General features: G+C 38.8%; 1 protein-coding gene across 1 annotated transcript in view; it reads left to right on the forward strand.

Annotated features, from left to right (window-relative positions):
* The first annotated feature begins 291 nt into the window (after positions 1 to 291).
* LOC143282674 (uncharacterized) overlaps positions 292 to 27935 on the forward strand; it is a 44509-nt gene continuing 16865 nt past the window's right edge. The window contains exons 1-14 of the mRNA XM_076588343.1: positions 292 to 798; positions 903 to 996; positions 15034 to 15131; positions 16151 to 16302; positions 18449 to 18667; positions 19024 to 19094; positions 19489 to 19561; positions 20639 to 20718; positions 21363 to 21439; positions 22269 to 22350; positions 24274 to 24370; positions 25378 to 25587; positions 26284 to 26457; positions 27251 to 27329. Of these exons, the coding sequence (XP_076444458.1) occupies positions 701 to 798; positions 903 to 996; positions 15034 to 15131; positions 16151 to 16302; positions 18449 to 18667; positions 19024 to 19094; positions 19489 to 19561; positions 20639 to 20718; positions 21363 to 21439; positions 22269 to 22350; positions 24274 to 24370; positions 25378 to 25587; positions 26284 to 26457; positions 27251 to 27329 (1604 nt within the window). The 5' untranslated portion in view covers positions 292 to 700. The remainder of the gene's footprint in view (positions 799 to 902; positions 997 to 15033; positions 15132 to 16150; positions 16303 to 18448; positions 18668 to 19023; positions 19095 to 19488; positions 19562 to 20638; positions 20719 to 21362; positions 21440 to 22268; positions 22351 to 24273; positions 24371 to 25377; positions 25588 to 26283; positions 26458 to 27250; positions 27330 to 27935) is intronic.

A 27935-nucleotide genomic window follows, 5' to 3' on the forward strand; every position in this document is an offset into this window, starting at 1 on the left:
AGCGAGCACTGGTGGGCGGGGTTTCCCAGAACTTTTGCTGGACAGAGTTGTCGTTCTCGGTATCCCAGCAAAAAATACGTCGTTTCTCCGTTCTTAGCTTTCCTCTTTTTGACGGGTAATGGGATATATCGCAAATCATTTCAGATGTTTGTCGGATCTGTATTCTTTGCACAGGACCAAACTATCTCGCATCTCTGTCAGATTGAGGAAGCTTTTGATGACGTACACAGTCAACGCGACCTACATAGCCGCCATCTTGCTCTCGCTACCTCGAGGTATTGACTCATAATACGACCCCCCCTCTAGTGACCAATTTCAGGCATGATCATTATGCTTTTTGTTACGATTTTTCCTGATATTCCTTGCGTACAGACAATGATGCCGGCGTTTGGGTGATTGTACTTTTGACTTTGCCTTTCAAAGTGGATTTACAGTGTGAGTGTGTAAAACGGGACAAACGTAGATCGACTGGAACTGTGGATATTGTTAGCTCATTTTATGCACGGAGAGCGGTCAGTCTGTGCTGCTGCCTAGCCTGCTTCATGTGGAATCCCCCAAATACTGAGGATTTACCCTGCTCTCCGTGCGCCCTTGTTGCAGTTATTGATGTCGCGTAGGTCAGAACGACGTTAGGCGTGCTGTAATCGCCATATGAACTTAGGTTGCGGGTTGTGTCTTCGATTTGTGTGTCTTGTTCAAAATGGCTAACGTGAAGGTTCTGAACAAAGACCCGTTCACATACGCGGAGGAACGTCGGAGATTCTTGGAGGATTTGCAACGTTTTCACACATCGCGAGGGTAAGTATTGTTGTTGATTGAATACATTTTGTATTATAGATTTCGAAAACATATTCCAAAATTGTGCAGAATGGAACATTACATTCCAATTTGTTTGTTTACAGGACTCCATTTGATCGCATACCTCGGATTGGCGGCAGAGAGGTTGATCTCTATCGTTTATACAGAACCGTCACAGACCTGGGCGGTTGGCAAAAGGTGAGAAGACTATAGACAAAATCGTTTGATTTCTTTCTTATAGATGGTTCATACTATCAGACTGAGCGGATGTACACTGGTAGAAATGTTTGGGGATTAAATAAAAGGCGTGTGGTTGATGTGAGACTGTCGACAAGGCATTGCGCCGCACGCGTTGGGTTGGGATAAGAACCACGCTACTGTTGCTTCCAGCCGGTGTTTACGCTTTGAAGGTAATCCCATTCAGCGCAACACGTGCTTCATCGGGTCAGAACGTAAACATAGGTAGCCTCAGCAGAGTGGACTCCTTACTTTGTGCTTCCTTGTTATCGTGTTTTTAATGGGGTCATTGTGTTATTGTCTGCCATATTTGGACAAGCACTGTCATGCGCTCTGCTTCTTTAGCATGCCGAAGTTTGACTAAAAACCAGCAGAACTGGAACTTTGTGTATATTCAGAGTGCAGTATTGGTCAACACTATATTTCACTGTTCGATAATAGAAGCTGGTAGACATTGTACAAAATTAAAATTGTTCATCCAGTCTGGTTTTACTGCTGGAAAGGTCAAGGTCATAATGAAATTTGCATTATATGCACTGGTAAGAGGGAAAAGGTGAAAGGAGAAAATTTTTGGGAAAAAGTGAGTGCTCTGTTGCATTGACTTTATGATTCATTGTTTCCTATTGTATTTGAAACCATTGATGTCTTTCAGAATTGGGAAGATAATAAAAAATAAATTATTCAGAAAAAAATCCAGTCTGTTTTCAAATACAAAAAATCAAACTTTTGATACATTTTACAAGGATGAAGGATTGTATGTGCTGATCTATACTTTTTGATTGTCTGTCAGTGTCAATGCAGCAGAAGAGAATTTTGAAAAAGAAAAAAAAAAGGATGATACTGGAAACAGTTTTGTGTTTTTCTGTTGTTGTTTTTCAAATTTTCAAATGTTTTTATATATATATTTTTAGACCTTTGCAAATCATAGTTCTAAGAAATGTAATTTCAGAGGAACCCTTTGACAGTTTTGAAAATGTCTTGTCAAACTGAGACTCAGAGACACTGTTGAACAGTTTTAGATTGATAGCAACTTAAAGAATCCTGAAATTCTTTACATTAAGTTATCTTTTGTGTTTGTTTGTTTGTTACAGTTTACAAAAATAATTGAAATTGTTTTTATTTATTACAGTTTACAAAAAAAAATAATTGAACAAATGCTGTTTTGTTATAATGTATGTGGTGTGTGTGTGTGTGTGTGTGTGTGTGTGTGTGTGTGTGTGTGAATTCAAATTTGAAACAATGCACTTTCCAATTATATTTGTGTGAAATTGAGAGACAGTCATTGGGAGATGCGATTATATTGTATGACAGGGTGAGACAGTCATTGGGAGATGTGTTTCAGCAGTGAACTATAGTTATTATCTTGCTAAAATCACTGACTAATTTATCAGTTAATTTTCTATTGGTTTATTTGTTATGTGTTAGCCAGTTCTCCATTTTACTTTGTTTATAAATCATGATGCTGTATGTGTAATTGATGCCTAGTACTTTTTGCCGTTTTTTATGATTTGTATTTATAAATGTAGAACTAGCCAGGTATTTTTTGGTTCTGATTTATAAGAATTTTGTTTCTTGCTAGGTGAAATTTGAGAAATAATATACAATATGTGGGGATGTGGGGGGATATGGAGGGGGGCGGGGGGATAGACTAGAGTGAGTGCACACATATGCTTATGTTTCTCATTTAGTGTTTGTATTGGTCTGTATGAATTTGTTTACTGTAGTTTTCCTATCCCAACTTTTTTTTTTAATATATATATTACTGGTCATGGCACAGATTGAATCTTAGAAATGGAAAGTTTGTCAGTTGAAAAATACTGGTCTAGCACTGTATCAGACCAGCTGATAAGACATTTGTGCTGGTGTTTGTAGAATTCTGTTCTACCATTCTCAAATTATTTGCAGTAATGAACCTTGTACAGTATATTATTTTTGAAAATGTACACGTAGAGTTCTTCTTATTCATTACTGCATTTGTGACTTGTCATTTTGCTATTCATGTTACACACACACACACACATATATATATATTTTATATATATATATACGAAAAGAGATAAAAAAAAAAAAAAGATTTGAAAAAGAAATAGAATATAGGACTTAATACTGCTTTAAGAAAAAGTTTTATTCATCTATGATTTTTAAAAACGAGTTAATTTTTGCCTCAGGCAAGACATTATCTCAATCATGGTACAAATTTAGACCTCTCGTGTTGTTGCACCAGTGCAGCATAAATTGATTCTCATTATGTGTACATATAATGATATATATATTTGTACATATAATGATATATATATTTTTAAAGGGGTTTTTTTAATCTGTAAAAAGGAAAAAAAAAGCGTGTGTGCATGTGTATGTGAATTTTGTAATTGTATTGTGTTTAAACTTTATCATACTTTATTTACATATTTTGTTTTTTGGGTGTGTTTTTTAAAGTAATGATCAAGGAAGCATAATTCACTTTCAGTTTACACTATGTGTTGAAGCTTAATCATAGACAAAATCAGATAATGTGGTATTGTTTTGAGAATACTATAGTGAATCTGACGAAATTCTTTCTTTCTTTCTTTTTTTTTTTTTTTTTTTTTTTTTTTTTTTTTTTTTTTTTGATATATATATGCTTTATCTTTTGTGTGGATCTGTTGTTGTGGTTTGATGTACATGTTTATATACTTGTGATGTGTCAGTGTGACTTTGTGAAAAAGTTTTGGGAAGTGCAACATTTGTGTGTGACCCTCCTCCCCTGCCTTCATCAGTTCTTGGTTATTTTTTACTTTGGTTATTTTTGTATGCATTATAATAATATAAATTTATGTTAATAAACTGACAAACTTTCAAAGCCAATTTGCTCTTGATGAAATTGCTTTATATAGGGTTATAAAGCTAATAATGTGTAATACTGAATTGATCTATTTTATTTTCATGCCCATGGCTTTAAGTGATTAGTTAATAGTCCTGCAGAAATTTTAACAGAATCTCACTCGTGCTCAAGCACATACAGTATATGGATACAACATGTACACTTGCATGTGTTTGTGCATACACTCACACACATGCACACTTGTGACGACAGACACCACCCTCCCTATACACACAAACACAAACACACAGATTGTTAACAGGCATCTCTGGGGTCAGGATACCTCTGTACTATACATCCAGCAACATTGCCAGTGTACTCAAAACTACCCAGGTAACCTATGAAGTATGATGATGAATGAATGAAAGATATGGATACTTATCTATAGTGCCTGTCCTCGGTCAGTGACCAAACTATAAGCACTTTACAGAAACAGAGTCATTTGCAAAACAGGCTACCTACCTGGATAGAGCTGACTGACAGTTGCCATTGGGTGCTCATCATTCATCTCCTGTATCATTCGATCAGACTTCAGCCACGCACACAAACACACTCAGACAGACATGTAACATTTTATGTGTATGACCGTTTTGTTTATTTATCCTGCCATGTAGGCAGCCATACTCCGTTTAGGGGGGGTTGCATGCTGGATATGTTGTTTCCATAACCCATCGAATGCTGACATGGATTGCAGGATCTTTAATGTGCATATTTAATGTGCGAGGATTAAATACAAAGTTGCATGTCTCTGCTATTCTGCTTTCCATTCGGCAGGACCTACTTATCTTTCTGACCTTATCAGTGTTTACACTCCCACAAGAAATCTCCGCTCTTCTTCTGACGGTTACCTTTTGAAACTTCCTTGCATCAATACAATAACCGACGGTGAATGTTCTTTCTTCTTTGCTGCTCCTCATATCTGGAACAACCTTCCTTATCATATCCATCCATCTTATTCTATTTCTGCTTTTCACTCATCACTACAGACTCCTCTTTTTAAAACCTATCTGTGAGTACTCTCAGCTTCCTTTTCTCCAACACCACTCACTTTGGATGCATGTAGTGTGTGAAAGGGAGAGTGTGAGGGGGGGGGGATTTTTTTTTTTTTTTTTTTTTTTTTTTTTTTTTTTTTAAAGAAAGAGTGGCCTTGAATGTCTTATTTTACTTGTAATATTTTTCTTTCGTGTAATAGTCTAGTAATTCTGTGAGAAAAAGTGGCCGAACCTCAAAATAATTGCAAGAAAACGTTTTTTTGGCTCTACGTGTTCAGAATTTTTCGCTCTATCACCCGTAAAAAATCGAAGATAATCGAACGTCAGATACGATCAGGAAAATTAAATAAAGAAAAATAAATAGGCTGAGATGGAAGAAAAAGCACACCATACTTTTTTGCTGCCGCAGCTTGTCATTCGCGCCTTGTCAAGTCGGGCTCTGCGGGCAGGCCTGGTTCCTCCCCGCGCTTTCTCACTCCGTGCAGTGAAACCTGTTTCGTACTTCCCTGACCGTAGTGAATGTTTTACGTTGATTTGTTGGCAATTAGTGATTCCGGAATAATAAAACTTACTTATAACTGTCAATTGAATCAGTTACTGAACTGTTATAACAGTTATCTTGTTCCTAATTTGCATCTAGACAGACAACACGAATGTGGCGTTGAAGAAAGGTTCACATGTTGCCTTCGCAAAACGTGGTGCTGAAGTATGGTGAACCATGCGCTTAAAAAAATATTTTACTGAAGAAATTACAATATTCAACTTTCTTAAGTAATTGTATGTAAAATTGAAACGGACGGTCATCAAGGCACTTGTGTGATCTGAAGTGACGAGAAGCCATTGTCTGGGTTCTAAAAACATTGATTTATTTTGTTTGTTTGTTTTTCTATTTATGTATCTATCAATTTACTTATTCATCTATTTGTTTTATTTTTTGTTTGTTAGTTACACATTTATCATTCAGTTTATTTTTGTTTATTCATTTATTTATCTAATTATGAACTGTCTTGTTTGTTTCATTTTATCTATCATTATTATTATCTTCTGTCGTGGGGGTATTTCAAACACGTGACTGTGTGTGTGTGTGTGTGTGTGTGTGTAAGAAAGAGAGAGAGAGAGAGAGAGAGAGAGGCAAAACATTATTTTGAATTTGAAAGCAAAATATCACCAAATGTGGATATGCGCACACTCACACACATGCGCGCGCAATATGTGTCATTCATGTAGATGTTTTGTCCACTGTGACCTGGAAACGTAGAATTCATACATGAGATGTTGTCTGTTATAATGGATTCATTTATGTCAGATTTATATATTTGACCTTAAGCTGGTCCTCTTTTCAGCAGTAATAAGTACAGTATCAAAAGAAATCAAACCATACAAGAAGAACATCGATCCTGACAGTCTGTGCAAATTGTTAACGTGAAAGGCAATGTATAAGCAGAGCGACTTATTCACACAAAGCTGTCTTTATGCGTCTTAAGGTTGCATTTTAAAAATATTCACTTACATTTTGCAGACATCCTTCACCAATAAGTACAGATGCAAGTCTGGAAAAAAAAACCCACACATATTGCGATTATTTTGGGATTAGACCACTTTTTATCATAGAATTACTGGACTAATTCATAATAATGTCCATCCTCACAAAGGCTTCCCTCTCAGTGTTGTTCTTCAGCGGTTGTCACCTGTGCTGAGTTCGAATAATGTATTCCATGACACTCTCCACATGCTGGCGAGCAGTCAAAACCTTGTTTTTCTGCAGGTACACCTTTTTGTCACAGTCACACTCACAATCACAGCGGATAATGCACAGAAGCTTGGGAGGAGCAGGAGGCAAGTCTGCTGTGCAAGGCGGCACCATCTGGTTGTCAACAATCTTCCAGCCCCATTGTCCCGGCACAAGTGTGTCATTTCCAGTCCACTGTTGGACTTGCAGATATGTCCTCAAACTGTGGTATTTGGTAGCAGAGGACGTTGTTGGCAGAGAGTGAACTTGTATGAATGTTGTCCCAGACGCTACCTTTGAACAGAACATCATGTATCTAATCTTGTCAAGGGTGGACGCTGTCTTCCTATCATACAAAGACAAGAGCATCTGCTCAGCAGCAGCAACAATCTCATCTTTCTCTAAGTTCTTCAGGAATGTCTCTGCCAGTTCACAAAGTCGTTCTGAGCTCAGAAATTTCTGGAAACCTGTCCGTTTGCCAGTTCCAAAAGCTCGGGACGTTGTGTCACAACCTATGGCTGCATGGATGACAGGCAAGATATGACATAAGCTGCTAAGTGAACTCTGAAACTGCTTGATGTTCCAGCACCTGAACGGCTTTCTGCTTTTCTTGAGAAAGACTTCCTCTGAATCACTATTGAAATGACAGACCAAAAGGACTAAAAGATCTGTGTCATCGTCAACAACCACTGTCTCTTTGCCTTTTGCACTTTCCTGAACCTCAGCAACAATCATGCAGTCAGCATCTCCTTCAGAACAGAAAGTCACGCATCCGTTGTTCCGCAGCTTACAAGAAAGCAAGTCAATAAAACGTTGCTTGTTTTTATGATTGGCCAGAAACAGGTCTTTCCCGATATGCAGGGTCATGGCTGGTGTAAACTGAACCTCAGTGGACGACTTTCCCTCAGTTCTGCACATATATGTGACGTCTTTTGTGCTTGGGCCACTTGTATAGCCATTACAGGCTTCTTGTACTTCTGTCGCACATGTCTGACGTAAGTTTCAATGATGGAAATGTAAGTTGAGCCACGAGACCAGGGATATTTTTGAGAAGTGCCTCTCCATGCAGAACAAACGCACGTCACCAAGAACGGCACTCTCTGGCATGGGTTTGGAAACTCTCTTCCAGATCCCATCAGCAAGAAGGGCTTTATTTCCTTGACGAAGAAAAATAGAAGACTTAGAAAGAGATGATGGGTGACTCGACAGCTCATATCTGAACACCTCACTCTTGTCCTCGTATTTACTGCCTTGACAGTGTTTATGGAGGCCATCGTAACAGCCTGTTCTGACCTAAAGGTGTATTCCGTAGCTTTGTGGCCTTCCATCTTCTTCAAGATTTTATTTCCCACTAGGTTTGCCTTGTGTGCATCCACCTTGGTGTTTGCAACCATACCTGTGGCTGTATTCTTCAGAACAGGACCAGCAATGAAGGGATCTCTCTCTTCCAGGAGAGCAAGGATTTCCATCATGTCGTGACCATCCTGCCTCTTTCTGGCAATGCTGATGTCTTTGTGCTGTTCACTTGAAAAAGACAACCCGGTGATGTTCTGAACTGACGTATTGATGTCAGCACAAGTGGGCATTGATAGAAGCCATGCTGCACGTTGGGATTCTGACATTCCACGATCACGTGTCATCCCCCCTGTTGATTTGATGCTTTTCATCAACACTTGCTAAATAAAAGATCGACAGAAAAACCAGCCAAGTAGCGATCACTTCTGTGGAAAATATGATGACCTTGAAATTTGTTGTACACGTCAGGGTTGGTTTGTTCAAGTTGCACCATATCTTGTAGGTACAGCTGGATTGACTTTGTGTACAGACTGTGACCAGCTGAAGCAAGAAAAGGTATCATCTCCTGCAACGTACGCAGGTGAAGATGCCAGTTTCCCGTCCTCTCTGCCTTCAGAAAACATCGTAAAATATCTATGAGATGATTGTATTGCAACCACGAGGCAGCTGTGGGGTGTTGTTTTAGCTCCTCCTTCTTTGCATCCAACTTGTCAGAAATTGTGGAGATAAGATGCGTGTTTGCCTCAAGGTCATGAGCTACAAGTTTGCCCTCCATGAGAGAAATTATACAAAGCCAGTCCGTGATCAAGATCTTCATCTAACATTGGTTCGGTAAAGTCCGTGTGATCAGTAGCATTTGATTTGAAAGTGTCAATTGAATTTTGAAGTTCATTTTGAACTTGTTGATCCACTTGTTCCAAATGAAGGTGTTCTGGAACAAGATCTAGGTTCTGTGTAGTTGGCAGCTTGACTCCACATGTTTTAGCAGTCACGAGTGCGTTTAAGCAAAGAGTCCACTAAAATGTCCCCTTCCTGCTCGTGTCACTGCTTTTCCTTGCGTCATGTGCATGACAGCGTTTGGAGAGAAGGGCAATTCCAGAACCTTTAACCTCTTGCAACCCACTGCCCTCCATCAACCGTCCAATGCAGCCTCAGAAGCTCATTTCAGCATGGAAAGCACCAAGGCGCAGCACCATCGACTTCATATAACTGGCAGGAGGCTCATTAGCAAGATGTCAGTGGCTTTCCACCAGAGTGGTTGATCCAGAGTCAGGACAGGTGTTGAGTTGTGTCGTGTGGCCTGTTTTGTGATGAAATGTATGGTAGAGTAGAGACAGGCCATGTCACTTGGACTGAGGTCGATTATGGGCAGGAAGCCAGAGATGCCACAGTGACTGCCCATGTGAACAGCTTGCATCATACCTGACCAACCAGGCCTCTCTCTCTTCTGTTGCAACGTTCTGTTTATACACTGATATGCATCGTGCGTTAAAATCACACTGACTAGCTTTTCTGTACGCTATCAGTTGAAATTCGTTTGTTTTCTGGCATATACATTTATGTAATACCTGTTTTTCTTATTGCCTTTACTCAAGTTCTTTTTTTCATAAAATTGGGGTAGTACGTAAGAAAAGTCTTCCTGTGCTTGTTCTTTTCCTTCAGTAAACAAGATTCCTCCTGTTAGTTCTCTCTCTCTCTCTCTCTCTCTCTCTCTCTCTCTCTCTCTCTCTCTCTCTCTCTCTCTTCTTTCTCTTCTTCTTCTTCTTCTTCTCAATTCCGTCCCTCTCCTTCCTAAACCCTCCCTCGCCCTTCTGCCTTTCTAGCACGCGCGCGCGCGCGCGCGCACACACACACACACACACACACACACACACACACACACACACACACACACACAATTTCACAGTCAGTAGTTAAATGGAGATAAACAACAACCAAGCAAATAAACACAAAACAAACAAACAAAAGAAAACAATAAAAGCTAAGCCTTGAAGACAGTGCTTAAGGAAATAAACAAACGAATACATATGAAATAAACACTGATGGGAACGAAAGCCCACAAACTTACTATAAAAAATGTTATTATCACCTTTGCAGCCCTTTTTCGATAGCACAGAAAATGTTTTGTCAACACTGCATGGGTGTTTGCAAACCGCACATGTGTCTTGATATTAGTCCATTTCCATTTTGCAAAGAAATCTCAAAAAATAAAATCTTTAAATTTTCAGCGAAAGAAACTTTATTAAGCGCATGGTTTACCATACTCTGACTTCACACACGCGAACACGGGCGAACCTGTCTACCCCTATGCCACTGCCATGCAGTCTGTGCTAGCACACTTTAAGACCATGATAACTGTGATTATATTTTAGTAACAGTCTAATTTGACTGTTGTAAGTACACTTGCTTTCTCGGAAACATTACTTAACAATGAAGCATTGTAAAATCATGTATGATATTCAGTAAGCATAAGATACAGTGGTAGGCAGGTTCAGCTGCGCGGACGAAATGCCGGAGAAGCGTAGTACTTAACAGGCCCATCCCCGTTGTGGCATCCTTGACAAGGTGTCAGTGACGTGACCCAGTTGAGAGTTTCAGACTCAAATATGGTGTTCCGTTCGCGCCATCTCCTTGTGTTTATTTTTCTTTATTTAATTTTCCTGCTCTTATCTGACATTCGATTTTCTTCGATTTTTTACAGGTGATAGTGTGAAAAATCCTGAACACATAGAGCCAAAAAAACCTTTTCTTGCAATTTTTTTGAGGTATTTTCGTAATTTTCTTAGACTATAAAGGGCCCTGAGCTCTTTGTGAGAAAGGGCACTATGTAAATGTACATTATTATTATTAGATCTTCTGCTTGTGAATACACATGAAGGGGGTTCAGGCACTAGCAGGTCTGCACATCTGTTGACCTGGGAGATAGAAAAATCTCCACCCTTTACCCACCAGGCATTGTTACTGAGATTCGAACCTGGACCCTCAGATTGAAAGTCCAACGCTTTACGCCTTTAGTCACTTTGCTGTTGTGCCCATCCTGACCAATGCACAAGATATTTTTTTCTTCACCAAAATACATGTTGAAACAGAGAGATAGTAAAGCATGGTATGTGTTCCATTTCATCAACTTCATGCTTCAAGTATTAAAATGTACTCATTGATGATAGATTAAAATATCACCCTTTGAAGAACACATGAAATTTGCATTGTACATTGATGATAGATTAAAATATCACCCTTTGAAGAACACATGAAATATGCATTGTATATATCAGCAAAGTATATATTAAGAAGTAAAAGAGTTCGAATACTGCCAAGATCAGTATAAAATTATCAGACTTTCATTTCCCTAAAAGAGCAGTCTGTTCACTCCTTCATAACTGTAGGCACCTCTGGCATTTTTTAAAACACCAGGAGTAAACCCAAGTCAGACAGCCCTTGGTTATCACGCACAATACATAAATCATATAAATTGGAGATAAACAATGCTACCTTTGAAAGAAATTACAAATAAGCTGAAGGTCCTGCTCTCTGTTTTTGTTAAATCTTACATTTAAAAAACCTATCCAAATCACCTTAAGGTATACAGATGGCTCAGTATTTGATAACCAGTGAGGGGCAGCATTTAATGATTTATAATCCAGTCATTGAAAGGAGAGAATTACTATCATATTGGCAAAGGTTTTTCTGTATATATTCACGCTAATCACAGCAGATAATGGATATATTTTTAGACCTGTCTAAATCTATTAATCAGTCTTACCATTACAATATTCCAGGTACTTTTTTATTTCAATTCTAAATCTTCAACACAAACAGTAAAATAATTTAAAAACACGAGGAGAACTCATAACAGAAATTCATTATAGATTTGATTTTTTACCATTCCTGGTACAAAGATTGTTTTTTGTTAGATCCCTTGTCACAAAGAAATTGTAGAAAATGAGCAGGTGGATCATGCACTAAAATAGGAACAGTGAATATTTATAGTGCTATAGAAATTTGTTTTCCATTTTCATTACAAGAAGGTTATTCTCTACTGGAGAAAAATTGCTGGAACCATGTCAGTTAACTGAGAGAAAATGCTAAGAATAGCTCATGCAGAATCTGTTGTATGTTTCTTCCAAAACAAAAGGACATTACAATGGCAGAATTAACTAGTCTAATTTAAAGACTATGATTGGATGCTATAAAAACATAATTTACTCCCAAAATGACTTGTTTTTGTGGTGTGCATACCATCTGTGAATGTGAACAGTTGAAAACATTTTACCTCATTCAGTAAAAAAAAAAAAAAAAAAAAAAAAAAAAAATATATATATATATATATATATATATATAATCTATCTATGACATTCAACTTATGTTTGAAATAATTCAGTTTAATTAGGGGCCCCATTAGCCCCGTCTGTTGAAAGTTTACTAATTGAGTATTAGCTTGTTGTTTTATTTTATTCATATAGATATATTTTTGGTGATGCAAATTTTTGACAATGCAAATTCATGAGAGAGGGACAGGAAAACTTCTGTAAGTAATGATGACATGAGGTGGTGGATTTTCATATAAAATCACAATTGTGGATCGAAGTTTTAATAAATGACTGAACACACACACACACACACACACACACACACACACACACACGTTTTAAACTGCCACCTTGTAATAGGATGAAAGTATGCCACAACTGAATTTTTACCACCTCTCCCTTCAGGGTGACATATGGTGAGAAGTGTTTTTAAAACCCTGCATTGAAAAAACAACAACAATAACACAGTGTCAGATTTTGGGGGGGTTGTTTTTGTTTTTGTTTTGGTCGATAGACAACTTACTATTGTGTAGTGTGTATCATGCAGTTGCTTGCAAAAGAGATTAAATTCCATTCAAATTATCTTCCATGAGGAAAGCTGGTTCAGTCACAAAACATTTAGTAAAGGCAGTTGAAATCCAGTACATCTCTTCTTTCTTTTTATGTCATAGGCTAACCTTGCTGTGAACTTCTTCATTTTGAATTATTGATGATATTATTATTTGAGTAACCCTGTATATGTAACACAGCACTCTTTTGTAACACTCTTTTGGGGCATGAGGCAGGGAGCTGTACACAGTACAGCTATGAGAATTCTGAGCCCTGTTGTAAGGTTTATATTCTTGATCAGTTGATGAGTCATTGACAGCAATCAGGCCCAACTGATGCAGTCAGTGTTTTTGCTTGCACTACACAAATAACTTTCTTATATCCAACAAAAATTGACTTTTGAGTTACTTAACTCACTCAGTACGGCCAGTCCTCTCTTCTCCTCTACACAAACCCCTCAGATGTCCAGTGAGTGTCTCAATGACCCAACCTTTAGCTTCCATCGTCAGAATTGTGGTATTCTTTGTCAACATTCACCTCTTCAGTATGAGAGCCTTCTACTTATAATATTTTGATGGTGGTAATTGGGGTGAAACGCTGTTAACGTCTTCTCTTTCGCCGTTCGTATGGAGAGAGTTAAACCATACACTACAACTACAAACACAACTGTAAAAAAAAGAAAGAGAAAAAAAAAAGCAAGATAAAGTCAGCTGTGTTGAACTGGCACACTCATAGTTATACAGAATAAATCTATAACAGATGTTTATGAAAGTGCACAGTATGTGAGAAAGGGGAGAGAAATGAGATTTAGATGGAGAGTCAAATTTGGGGTGGACACTACCATGAGGGAAAGAAGGAGAAATGAAATGATTTGCAAGATTTCATAGGAGAGAGAGCATGTACAAAAAGGGATTGGTCTGAAATTGTTGAAGAGAAGTGGGAGAGAGAAAAAAAAAGAGAGCTGTAGGCCAGTCAGCAAATTTTGAATGTAAGCACTTTCAGGCTGAGTGATTTGCAGGCAACTAAATTGAACCAAAGAGAGAATGTAATATCCTTTCAGCCAAGAAACTTGATTTTGATGGTTACAATTATCACTAACAGAAGAATATTTGACATAATTGTCTTGCTCTTGTATTACTACTGTTGCAGGAGCATGAAGAAGAGATAGATCTATTTGGGATGGACACAGATGAGGATAATAATTAATATCTATGAGACTGCAGGAAATGGGACAGCAAAAAAGCCCAACAAACATCATTGCTATATCATGATTTAACCTTCTGGTATTCTTGAAAGCTTTGAATTTACAGCAAAATTAAGTTGTGGAGTTCACAGTCTATTGTGCATGTCATAATTTTAGATTATGCAGTGTGTGTGGGGTATCGTGTGTACATGTATGATGAATTATTATGTCTGTTACTAGTGTTAAAGTGGAAACATTTGAAATTGAATATAATGTTAGTATCATTTTTTCTGTAAAATTGATTTTCTTCTTTGTTTTCTTGTTTTTCACTTTTTGTTTTACCAGATATGAAATGAACCATCTGTAATGTAATTACCTGACATAGGGTGAACAAAGTGGTTTTGAATGGATGGAATTGAAGAGAAGTTGGTTTTCCCTTGATTATTAGTTCTTTCTTATACAGATCTTAAAAACATCTTTTTTCAGAGTTTTGCAATGTCTCTGTTCTTTACTTTTATTTTTAATGATTTTGGCATTTTGTCTTCCACTAGTCCAGTTTTTGTTTGTGACTCAGCAGTTCTGTCTGTTCATTGGAAGCTTTTTTGTTTCTTTTTAAAATTTGGTTAATTGCTTGAAATGATTAATACAAGAATTATTTTGTTCACTGTACAACTGTACAGACAACATGTCAAACAATTGACACATATTTTCAGGTGTGCAGTTCATTCAATATTTCAATTTTTGCCCATTTGTGTTTTACTTTTAGGTTGTAACTTATATCCTTACACTGTTTGAACCTTGTAACTTTTAACTTTTTCGTAAACATAGCAAACTGATTTCACTGAGCTGTAGAAAAGTTAATAGCAGTGTTGCCACTGGCTTTGTCAATAATTTGCTAAAAATTGGATGAAGACTGTTGGAACTAAAACTAAATAGGTTTGGAGTTTGCCAAACCAACAAAATGTCAGCATTGATTTACAGTAAAATCATAGACTATACACACCTGATACAGATAATACTCAAAATTATTCCCGTGATGCTGTCCATTATAAGCATGTTTGTGCACATTGTGTGTGCAGGTGAACAATGACTTGTTGTGGGAAGACGTACAGGAAGACTTCAATGTGCCCATGGCTTGCACAAATGGGTCACAGGCCCTCAAGTACATTTACTTCAGGTTGGTGGTGTTGTTGCTTGACATTTGACTGCATGCTTTTTTCAGCAACAATCAATCTTGGCATGAGGAAAATCAATACTGAGGAAGAGAAGATTGAATCCGTAATCATTAAGATTGCATGCTTTTTATAGCAACAGTCTTGGCAAGTGGAAAATCAGTCGGAATAGAAGATGAAGAATGCTTTGTTTTGGGTCATTTATTTATCAGTGTTGTCTGTAAGTGTTGTTCTGACATGTACCTTCATGTTATTTCATGTAATATGTTATAATTCCAGATGCAGTCTCACGATTTTTCAAATACATGTTTATGATGTTATGGAATATTTTTTTATGGAGAGTGCATTGTTTTTATGACGTTTTTTGAAAGTTTAGATATGATCAGTGACCATATCTATTGCACTTTTTTCTGTAGCCATGCAAGTTGCTTGTTCGAAAGTTGTTATTTACAGAAGACCAAGGATACATTTAATTATCCTAAGTACTGTACTGTTGATGCTTGAACACTGTTTTCCTTTTTTAATCTGAGACCAACAGATGTGAAATTGAAAAAAAAGAAAAAAAGAAAGCAACTGAATGAAAACTGTCAATGTTCAGTCATATAAGTATATACCAATTGATATATAATCACCGAAATGTTGAGTGGTAATGTTGATTTGTAACAAATTGTGAACACAGAATCAATGTTAGGGATAGGGAGAGGTTGACTGAAAAATACTGGTGATAAGACAGACATGTGTCATTTTATAGATGATAATTCTTTCCTTTTTTTGTGTGTGTCTTTTTTTGTTGTTGTCTTTTTTCCCTCTGGCTCTTTAAGTCTTATCAGTATCAAAAACAAATGAGTGCCTCAGTTCATGTCTGTTAAACAGGTTAAAAAATGTATGTCACTGGATTCTGCAGTGTTACTGTGCATTCTTAGTTTTAGGTCTGATGGCTTTCTTTCTTTCTTCTTTTTAATAAAGAAGTTCAAACAGGTCTGCTTTGAAGGAGTTGTGAAGAAGGTCCCATGCCTGGTTGCAGGTACCTGAACATCTATGAGAAAGTGCACTTCCTGGGCCTGGACCCTGACAGCTGTGCCGATGAACAGGAGGAGGGGCCAGCCAGGAAGAAGATCTGCCTGCCTGTGGAGTCCATCCCCCTCACCTACAACTACAGTCAGCACAGTGTCAAAGGTAAAGAACTTTAATGCGACCCACTGGTAAAATATAACAGTACTGGGAAATCATTATGATAAATCATCATACATGTAGATGTATGAGAATCTTTCATCTGAGCAAGATATTTTCATGTCCAGATTACCAGATAAGGATTATGTTGTGATACATCTTCTGTTCTATAATTTTGTGGATTAAAACTAATAAAAGAGAACTGATACAAATAATATTCATTTTCTTCTTTCCATGCCCATGTCCTTGACGAGTTACCTAGATGGTGTGATTAAAAGTTATACAAAGTTTGTTTGCATTACAATTCTTGGTGTTTTTGAGAGCAGTAGGGAGTGGGACAGTGAAGTGTATGAGTCAGAGCTTGTATTTTGCTGACGGGCATTCTGGGCTTTTTTATTTTACTGTTGCAGGGTGCTGTGTAAATTAGTTAAATGCTCATTCCTGGTTCATGAAAACAAAAATACAAAACAAAAAGAAACAACAACAAAAAAAACAAAAACAACAACCCAAAATCAAGCAAGTAATTGATTCAGAAGGGGTGCAAGGTTTAGACATTTTCAGACTTGAAATGAGAGTAAAACCAAACTCCACACCACAACCTTCTCACACCCACCAAAAAAAAAACAGCAGCAAAAAACAAGTCCACAAGACCAGCCGCTGTGGTGAAGTGGTTAGCGTCGCAGACTGACGGCTGGGAGAATGTGGGTTCCAATCCCAGTGGAGGTGGGGTTTTCAGCCCATGGCCGGCTCCTACCCAGAGTTGAGTGTGCTGTGGGCTTAAATGGGGAGACTGGGACCACACAGTCGAGTGTCATCCACTTCAAGGATGCGTCTTTGGGTGTGTTGCTCTAATTACCTGACCAACACTGGAAGTGTCTGTATCTCTCGGGCCTGGTTAACGCCAGGATATCATTATGACAGGAAGTGTAGAGTACAACCTTGTCACGCAGTCCCAAACCAAAATGGACCTCCATAGCAGCATCGTCATCATCATCATCATCATCATCCTTCCCCTCCTTCATCATCATCAATATAAACAAAATAGTGCTCTCATGGTGACCTCAGTTTTGATACCCTTCCACTTCCGTGCTTGTGAGTCCTGTCAATGTCTTCAGTGTTGGCAGATTCATGGGGGGCTGTTGTTTGAGGGACATGGTGGCGGTCTCCACTCTGGGAGGGACGCTTACTCAGTCTGGCTCTGCAACTAAGCCATTATTGTCATTAGTAGGGACCTTAGTAGGTGGTGTCCTAAGTACGTTTAAAAAAACCCAAAAAAAACCAGAACAGGCACCACTCAACACCACCGAAGTGATTCAGCAGCAATGCAGGGTCTCCTCTGGTGTGTGGCCTCCTGGCGACCTAACATCGATGGTTCCCTGTGGACTGCCAATGCTGGAACTGCAACGGACGAACCCGGGTGTGGCTGTGTATGGGGGAATCTAAATGAGCAGCGTGGAAGTAATGCCACTGAAACGGAGCAGATGATGGGGCAGCAAAATAACAAAATAACAAACAAACAAACAAACAAAAAACAAGTCCACAGTTGCAACAAGTCTCTTAAGAATCAATCGTGATTAGATTGAATGTGAATGCCAGTGCCTAACACTTGTAAACAGCTTGATAAACTTGTATTGGTTTTTTTTTGTTGTCTCAACAGACTGCTCTATGAAGTTTAGTCTGCTCACCTCAGGGAGAGTGCATCTGCATAGTGTGGTGCACCCTTTTTTTTTCTTTTTTCTTTTTTCTGTCTATAAGTGTATTTGTTTTACTATGAAAGTAAACTTTTCTCAAAATTTTGCTGGGACAACCCTTGTTGCCCTGGGTTCTTTTACCTGCGCTAAGTACATGCTACACACGGGACTGGGGTTTATCATCTCATCAGAATGATTAGTGTCCAAACCACCACTCAAGGTTTTGTGGAGTGGGAGAAAATTCTAGTGAATTGGAATTTGATCCTGCACGCTCAGATTTTCACGCTTTCAAAGCGGCCATGTTACCACCAGGCCACCGCACCACTTGACATCACTATTCATACTTGTATCAGAACAGTTTCATAATTTGAATTGTACAAAAAGTGAGAAAACGCATGTGTGAAGGAGGGGTGTGTTGAATCCAGTTGAAAGTTGCCTGACTCTTGCCTTGATTGCTCCAGACCATCAGCGAGAAGCCCAGAACCTGTCCACGGACTTGGCCCGATTCAGTGACTACGACAAGCTGGAGATGTCCCTGCGTTCAGGTCTGCCCAACGAGGTGGACTTTGCCGTCAACGTCTGCCTGCTGCTTTCCAACGAAGGGCGCTATGTCCTGAAGCTGAATAAGTCCCTCCATCTGTTGCCGCTGCTCATGGCCAATGTTGGGTTGTTTGAGGAAGGTGAGAGTTCAGGTTGTTGTGTTTTTTTTTTGTTTGTTTTGTTTTTTTTGGTGGGGAGTGCTTTTAGTGGGGACACATCTGTTTTCCTGAGATAGTTTTATCATTGTGATCATATTCCTTGATTTTGGGGAGGGATGAGATGGCACTGTGCTGGACTGTGTTTCTAGGTCTGTGTGTATAGAAGGTTCGTGGGAAAAGGGGGGTGTGTGTGTGTGTGCTTTCTGTTTCTGTGATTGAGAAAGAGAGTAGACCAATATCCAGCAAAGTTATGTGGGTGTGAATGTTTCCCATGTGCAGGAGTGAGGGTTTTTAGAGAGAAATAGTTTATAAAATGATGCTGTCTGACTTTTGTGCAGGACCTGGTACACTGGAGCATGTGATGACTGACATCTGGACAAAATCTGAATCAAAGCGCGACTTCCTTCGGGTAATTTAGACATGGCTGAATGATCAGAGGATAGAGAGGGTGGGGAGTGTGTGGGTACTTAATATTTCCATTTATATCTTAAGCTTATATATACATAGGTACTTTTGAATGAATGATTTGCATGATTCATGCAGTGTGCAAGTTCTGTAAACAATAAAGAATTGAACAGAAATATTTTCAGTCTTCCCATAAGACTTAACAACCTGGAATGCTCATCTGAAATATTCATGAACATAAAACACTTTTGATACTTGTATGAAAGCATCAGATGTGAACAAGAGATTGAACTTGAATATTTTCAGTTCATTGGATATTCACTAGTGGGAATGAAGAGCTCAGAAGCTGAATTAATTCCACACACTAATCCTGTTTGTTAATGGTTTGCATGTTTCAGTTTTGGCACGACATTGTCAAGGATGAAAACGTGAGAGAAAGCATCAAAACAAAAAATGGCGTCTATAAAAGAGGTAAATTTGTGGTTTGCTGTGATCTCACTTCAAATTACGGTAGTTTCCATGTGTTATCTGTTTGTTCTTCTACAGTCAAGTGAAGAAAGTTCCCTTTGATTTTAGTTGAAAAGCAGCCACAGACTTGTGACATATATATAGTCCCCCAGTGGTAATGAGTGGTTACCCTAAATTTTAATGAAAGATGGGGGTGGGGGCTTCAGTCTGTTGGTTACAGAAAGAAAAAGGAGTTAAAAGACAGATCTGTTAATCTGATGCCATCTGGTCACATCCATTATTTACAAATCCATTCTTTTTTTAAGATACAGACCAATGCAGACAAAAAGAATTAGTCGTCAAGAATTTGAAGAATATGGAATAATTAAAAGAGATCATTTTAATGCGTGCTTTGGTTAGCGTTTGGTATTTTTGCTTCTCTTTGTCTTCTTAGATTATGGGTTGTGAGTTCCCTAGTCACTCTGTGTAATCTTTCATGTACATAACCATATTCATGCAATATATTGGTAGCTTCACTGTATTTTCATGTTGGGAATGTTCTCTGTGTTTCCATTTCCTACCAGTTCCTGACAGAGATGACAATATCTCTAATACGTTCATTTCTAAGCTGGCAGTAAAACCTTAACAGTGATTCCTATTTCCTTGAGGGACAGTTGCACACGTGATGCATCTGATTAAGTTGTCTTGATGTTCATGAATGCATGCCTATGAAAAACTGCAGGAGAGGTCTTTGTGTGTGAAGAGGCATTAGGATGTCTTGTCGGCGTCAGACATATGGACAGACAGCCAGAATAAATAGACCGATATTTTTCTTTCACTCTTTGCTTTCCAGCACCCCCTTTGTTCAGTTTCAGTTTATTTTCTTTCTTTCAGTTCTGTTCCTGTTTATTTTCTTTCTTTCAGTTCTGTTCCTGTTTCTTTTCTGTCCTTTACTTTTCAGACCGTCCCCTGTTTATTCCATTTCCTAATTATATTGGTTTTGCTCTGATATTTTATTTTAAACAAGAGATACAATCAGAGATTTTGACTGAGTGTTTGTAACAGTGTGGTAGTTTCAATATTTGTGTATTTCATTTACAGACGAGATGGTGGGCAGCGAAGTGCTACACCTGGGAAGAGACCTGGGTGTAAGGGATGCAGAAGGACAAAGAGTTCTACAGGTAAAGAGGTTTTCTAAATTTCTTGGGAGAGTGCTGCTCAATTCAGTTAATGTTAACTGTACTGTTTTGAGACTGCAATTGACATTTTTGGGGTACAAGAACTAATTTAAAAAAAGAGAAATTCTGTTAGATTTCTTAAGTCCATTATTTATGTTTTTGGTGCATGCCAGTATCTGTACCAGTTTTGATTATTCACAATTAACAGTTTGAACATTGAGTCAGTGACATAAGTGTTTCCAAGTCCGCCAGTTTGGAAGAGTGACATAATTGTTTCCAAGTTGATCAATTTATGAAGCATTTGGCAACCATATGCTGCATTTATTATGAGATGTACCAGCCAGCTAGTTGGATATACTGAAACTTTTGATGAATTTGACAAAAAATTGTTGGACCCTAAAAAAATAGTGCGAACTGCTGTGTTCTTACATTGAAACCTATAGCACACAGTAAAGGAAAAAGGTTTGACAAAATACATGTTTGTGATGGTGAGGAATGCTTACATTTTAGATCAGCTGATGCGTTTAAGCCTTCTTTTTATAGCAGTTGTTAAGAATTCTAAAATGATCTTATGCTTTGGAACAGGGAAGCATTTTGTGCTTTTGGAATAGGTAAGCATCTCATCTGTCTCCAATGTTTGTTGTCAGCTGGCAATGCTGATACGCAACCTGTCATTTGAAGATGTCAACCAGCAGCTTCTGGCCTGCAGTTCACTGGTCTTCAGGTACATATGAGTTGACTGGTACACTTGCACTGTCTGTCTGTGCTGGGGAGAAAAGTGTGTTTGTGGAGGGCCATGGAAATGAGGGGAATATGGGGAAGGGAGGTTATGTGGTGCATGGTTATGTGTGGTGTGTATGTTAGGTATCAAGGATCTACTGGTTTCTGTGTGGACATACTTTGTCTCTGCTTGCTCATGCAGGTGTGCATTTCTGTCTTTGTGTAAGAGTGAGTGTCTTATTAAGTGGGCATGCACACCCCAAGCTTTGTTTAAAGAAAAAAGTTACAAAAATTAAATAAATGATCATGTGGCAATTTTAGATATTTTTTGTTTTTAAAAAAAAAACATGATCCTTTGTAACTGGCATTCTCTGACACATAAGCTTCATCTGATTTTGTTGGATTGTTTCAAACTGCTTTTCATTCAATATGGATATGAGAAATAAATCCCCAGTTAAAGCTTTTCCGTCAGACACATTTTTTTGACCGTGTTTCATGGTGCATGAAAATACCTTTTTCATTTGTGAATCCATATTTGTTTAAAAAAAAAGAAAAAAAAAAAAGAAAAAAAAAGAATCAGGTTTGCATAAGGAATTAGAGTTCCTCTCTGCATAAGGCAATAAAGTCTGTCTACGAACAGCTGTAACATCTAAAACAGGGGTGGGGGTAGACTGGGGGGGGGGGGGGGGGGGGGCAATACTAGGGCATCCAGGAGTCGTGACCTGTAAGGAGGGGCTGAAACACTTGTCTGAGGGGGGGCTTCTTCTCTGAAGTCCTTGTACTGTCCAGCTCTCCCTAGAGTTTCTTATCACATTGTTTAAATTTTGTTGCAGGTTTTTGATGCTGTGTGTACATAGTTCTTACGGCAGTCTCCGTCAGCTTGCACTTGATACACTGGGAAATCTGGCAGCTCAGGTAAGTGAATATATTTGTCTATTTTCCATTATTCTGACTGTCAGTCTCTCTCTGTCTCTGTCTCTCTCTGTCTCTCTCTCTCTTTCTCTGTCTCTTTAAAACTTAATCTACAAGCGAACAATATGTAGTGATATCCATTTCAATATGTTTATTCAGTATTTTTGTATTTGAAATGAAAAACATTAGTTAGTCTGACAAATGGAAACTGACAGTTCTGTAAATGGACATTTTTATTGCTTGTTATCCAGTAGAAACTTTCAGAGGTCTAGATACTATATGTGTGGAGAAAAAACATGCATTCGTGGCCTCTGCTTCTTGTAAAGTCACCCCACTCATCAGATCCTGAACACATGCAGTTCAGTAACATTGGTTTGGTTTGAGAATTTGGCTTATTAGCTTGGTCTTCATAGTGGACGTTCTTACAGACAGCATAACATGTTTGTACTCGAAGTCATGAAGTCTGGAAAAGTTTTTGGAAAATGAGCAAACCATTTGCAGAGTAGGAAAAGTTTGGAAAAATATGTTTTGCCCTTTAGGGTCTGAAGAAGGTTTTGAAATCTGATAAATGAAAAAACATTGACCAATACGAAGAGCTGTGTTCAGGAACAAACAAATAAATAATGTGAGAAATTGAACATGGATACCTGGATAATTGTCGATCTCTTTTGTCAGTGGTGTAGTAGACAATTAAATAAAAAATTCAGCTTGACTTTTGAGTTTGGTATGGAAAAAGTATAGCATAGGTAAGACGGTGAGGTGGGAAAAAAGTATAGCATAGGTAGAGACAGCTGGCAGGCATGGTGGGGATGGCATAGGTAAGACAGTGAGGTGCATAAAAAAAGTATAGCCGAGGTGAGACAGCGATGACAGGTGGAAAATAAAGTATGGCATGGATTAGACAGCGAGGACAGGTGGAAAATAAAGTATGGCATGGATTAGATAGCAAGGTGGGAAACAAAGTATGACATGGATTAGATAGCAAGGTGGGAAATAAAGTATGGCATGGATTAGATAGCGAGGTGGGAAAAAAAGCATGGCATGGATTAGATAGCGAGGTGGAAAATAAAGCATGGCATGGATTAGATAGCGAGGTGGGAAAAAAAGCATGGCATGGATTAGATAGCGAGGTGGAAAATAAAGCATGGCATGGATTAGATAGCGAGGTGGGAAAAAAGCATGGCATGGAATAGATAGCAAGGTGGAAAATAAAGTATGGCATGCATTAGACAGCGAGGATTAGACAGCGAGGTGGGAAAAAAGTATGGCATGGATTAGACAGCGAGGTGGGAAAAAAGTATGGCATGTATTAGACAGCGAGGATTAGACAGCGAGGTGGGAAAAAAGTATGGCATGGATTAGACAGCGAGGTGGGAAAAAAGTATGGCATGTATTAGACAGCGAGGATTAGACAGCGAGGTGGGAAAAAAGTATGGCATGGATTAGACAGCGAGGTGGGAAGAAAGTATGGCATGGATTAGACAGCGAGGATTAGACAATGAGGTGGGAAAAAAGTATGGCATGGATTAGACAGCGAGGTGGGAAAAAAGTATGGCATGGATTAGACAGCGAGGTGGGAAAAAAGTATGGCTGGTGGGAAAAAAAGCATGGCATAGGTAAGACAATGAGATGAAGAAAAAGTATGGCATAGGTAAGACAGTGAGGTGCATAAAAAAAAAAGTATGGCTTAGGTAAGACAACGAGATGGAAACATAATATGGCATAGGTAAGACAGCGAGATGGAAACATAATATGGCATAGGTAAGACAGCGAGATGGAAAAGAAAGGATGTCATATGTAAGACAGCGAGGTGGCGTAAAAAGGACGGCATAGGTAAGACAGCCAGGTGCATGAAAAACCAAAGTATGGCATAGGTATGACAGTGAGGGTGGGTGAAACCAGTGTGTCTTCTAACGGTTCCAACAGATGGTGCTTCAGCCTGTGGAGACGACAGCCACACAGTTGATCCTGAACCTCGTCAAGAAATCTCTGGTGGAGCAGGACAAATTTGTCATTGTCCGAGGTGAGGGGATGGTTTGTTTTATAGTTACTACAGTTAGGTCTTGGAAAAACGTAGTTTTGTTTTGTTTAGACATCGATAGGTTGAAAAAAAGCAACATCGTTGACTATTTTTGTGCATATTTGTGTATATCAGACTGAAGGTAATAGTTTGAAAAAGTGCAACATCACTGACTAATTTTTGTGCATTTGCATGTTTGTCAGACAAAAGGTTATTTGTTTTGAAAGTAGTGTTCATAGGTTTAACTGGGTCGTAATAGATCAAACTATGGATCTGCCTGAAAGAAGAAACTTTTATTTGAATAAGAATTTTGCACACTAAAAATGAATTTGGCATAGAAAAACACAATTTTGTTTTAGCTGGAAAAAGAGACCACAGTTACCTGTCAGTAATCATGGTGGATAGTGTATAAGCCGCAAACTGATGTTTGTACATTTTAAGTTAAGCATACTAGTATAGAAACCAAAACTGATGTAATTGCGATTTGATGTTTCCATGTCTGTTAGTGCAGCAAATGCTAACCTGCATTTATTGAGTGTGAGGTTAAGTCAGTTTAGCAGTTTGCCTTTTATGTATTCATACAGGGCAGCTGGTGAACACTGATCAGAAGTCCAGTGCCCAACCAACTCTTGCTAAGGCGTCTTCTGAACCTTTATTTTAACAGAGACTGATTCTTGAGCATTGTTGATGTGCTTTTCACCATAAACGAACATCTCCTATTGGAAATAATAAAGCATTCTGCATGTTTGACCTAGGATTCGCCGTAGCAGAATCAGTTAGGCATTTGACTTCATCCAGTGCTCAGGGCCCCCCTTTGGCATGGTGTTCTGTCCTTGTCCTTAACTCCGATTTTCCTCACTCCACTCAAGTGTGAGTGGGTATCTGACTTTGGTCAGGGAAGATTAAAATGGTGGAAGGAGAGGATTTGGACCCAGGCCTGCTTATGCCGAGCCCTGGACCCAGTGGTTGAAAAAGTGATTGGACATTTAACCTGTTTGATTTGTTATCAGCCCTGGAGATGCTGAGCAAGCTGTGTCAGCTGGAACGGAACGAAACAGTGCTGAGTGAGAGCCTGGAAGGGGAGACATACTCGCGCATCGTGCAGCTGTTGACAGTGCACGACATCCAGCTGATTGTCCACACACTGGAGGCCCTCTACCAGTTGTCGGAGCTAGGGGAGACCACCACCACCATGATCGCCAACGTCAAACAGGCTGTCGGTCAGTAGCTAACAGGTGTTTTTGTTCTGTGGTGGTTGGTGTTACCTGCCTGCTGAACATAGATGTGGTTACTGACACTGACACTATATTATTGCCATTGATAGTACTATCCTTTTGGCAAGGGCAACAATATATGAATAGACAAAAATTACAGTGGCACACAGGAAAGATGGAACACACTGCTAAGAGTTAAACAAAATGAAAACAAACTGTGGGAGTGGTCATGGTTAGTGAGCCCATCATAGGGTGCATGTATGTCTGGACTTGTCCTGGAAATGCTCTTGACTTCAAATTGATGTGTGTTGAAGTTCTACCACTGTTAGCTTAGTAATTATTTTATCAAGCTGCTCGAAATAGGGGATAAGAAACAAATTGGGGGTATATGATGACAGTGTCTTTGTTTTTTCTTTGAATGGCAAGTAAGTTGAGTATTTCTGAGAGTAAGGTATTTTCTGAACTTCACAAAAATGAAGGGAATAATTATCTTAGTGCCATGGTTCACTGTGTAGAAGAACTATTGCCGTGGTGTCATGATAAAGATGTAAAATAATGTTTTCATTTTTTTCTCATCTACCCCTACCCTTCCTCAACACTGTAGACTTCGTATGGTTTTTGTTGTTGTTAAGTTTATTGATTGATTGATTTTGTTTTTAATAATAGTAAGATGGATAATGACAACGGAAGGTGATGTTTCAGACATGCTGGTGAACCTGATCACTGTGGAGGCCCAGTCGTACGGACCCAACTCGCTGATTGGCATCAAGGTAGTGGAGTACGTCCCTCCTGCTGACCCCAACGCCACCCCTTCCTCCTCCTTCCCTCCACCCTCACGCACTGTCATCCAGTCCATGGCCCCTGGCACGGCACCTGGTATGTGCTGTTTTCCTCTCTTCTCTTCTGGCATGACTTTGTGCTAGGAAAATGTGCAGGCTGTTTTGGTTTGGGTTTTTTGTCATGTCAGGAAATCACATAGTCTATGTCCTACCTGGGAAAGTAATGTGAACAGTTTGTATTTTGTGTGTGCTTGAGTGTGTTCTTTGTACCATCCTTGTCATTAAAAAGACCATGATAAATTGTAGGGTTGTGCAAGAAAATTGATGCAGTTCTTGTGATCCAGGCCTTTTTTGTTGTTGTCACATTACTTAGTTTTTCTATCCCTTCTTGGAAAGTAATGAACAGTTTGTATTCTGTGTGCGCATGTGTTTGTTAGTATTACCCTTGGCACTTAAAAACAACAAAACTGTAGTGGAAGGAAAATGGAAAATAAATTGTTCTCATGATGCATTTAAGTACAGTTCAGACAAAACAGACTTTATTGTTTACAGTCTGATATTCCAGTACTTGCCTAACTTTTATTTATTTATCTTTTAAATTCAAATGATAGACTAGGGGAGAAAATGGAAGATTTATTGTTCTTGTGATGCTTGCAAGTCAAGATCAGACAGTGCAGTCTTGATTGTTCCAGAATATAAGTATTTTGGTAATTGCCGGGCTTTGAAGGCTTGAGAGTGGGATGGCCTTATAGGTGCAGAGTGTGTTGTTTGTGGGATTTTATGTTGTCTTTCTGCTTTTTTTGTGTGTGTTCATTCTTTCTGTGTTGCCCGACAAAACCTGAGTTTTGTTTTTCAGGGTTTCCAGTGCAAACCTGAGTTTTGTTTTTCAGGGTTTCCAGTGCCCCCATCACCACACATGTCAGCCACTGACCAGGCCAGATCTGATTTGGAGACCACTGCTGCCAACTGGTCAGTTGACTCACCTGTTCCATTTAACCTTCCCCATACTTTGTTACTTGCCCATTTAATCTTGCATTGTGGGTCTGTCAGACCCAGTCACACCCTGTCTGTACACAGTGGGTTTATCAGACCCATACGCAACATAAAATTGCAGTGTTCCATTGTTGGTATGCCATGGGTCTGTGGGACCCAAATTGTTTTTTTGGGGGAAAGCATACAGACTCAAGGCTGGCTTTATGAAAGAAACAAGGTGTCAAAAATGACAGATGCACTTGAGACTGAGTTTAAAAAGAGGGGCTAAGTAAGCAGTGCATAATATTGTGTTCATAATTTTTGTTTATAAGAATGTTGATCTGTGGAACCCACAGAGTTGGGACAGGAGTTGCTTTTTGCAAGATGTATGGGTTTTCTTTGGGTTTTTTTTTATATATAACAAAACAACTGAGACAATAATATATACAAAAACAATTACCATGCATATGTCTGTGATAATCTTGTCTGACTTTGATTCATGAGCAGCAGAGGAGGCTACTGCTGTCCCAACCATCTGGGCTCGATTTTTTTTTTTTTTTTTTTTTTTTTTTATTCAGATTTTACCGGGCTTTTTTTAAATAT

This window comes from Babylonia areolata, chromosome 6, assembly GCF_041734735.1.
Source record: "Babylonia areolata isolate BAREFJ2019XMU chromosome 6, ASM4173473v1, whole genome shotgun sequence".
In the NCBI taxonomy this organism is placed as follows: Eukaryota; Metazoa; Mollusca; class Gastropoda; order Neogastropoda; family Buccinidae; genus Babylonia; species Babylonia areolata.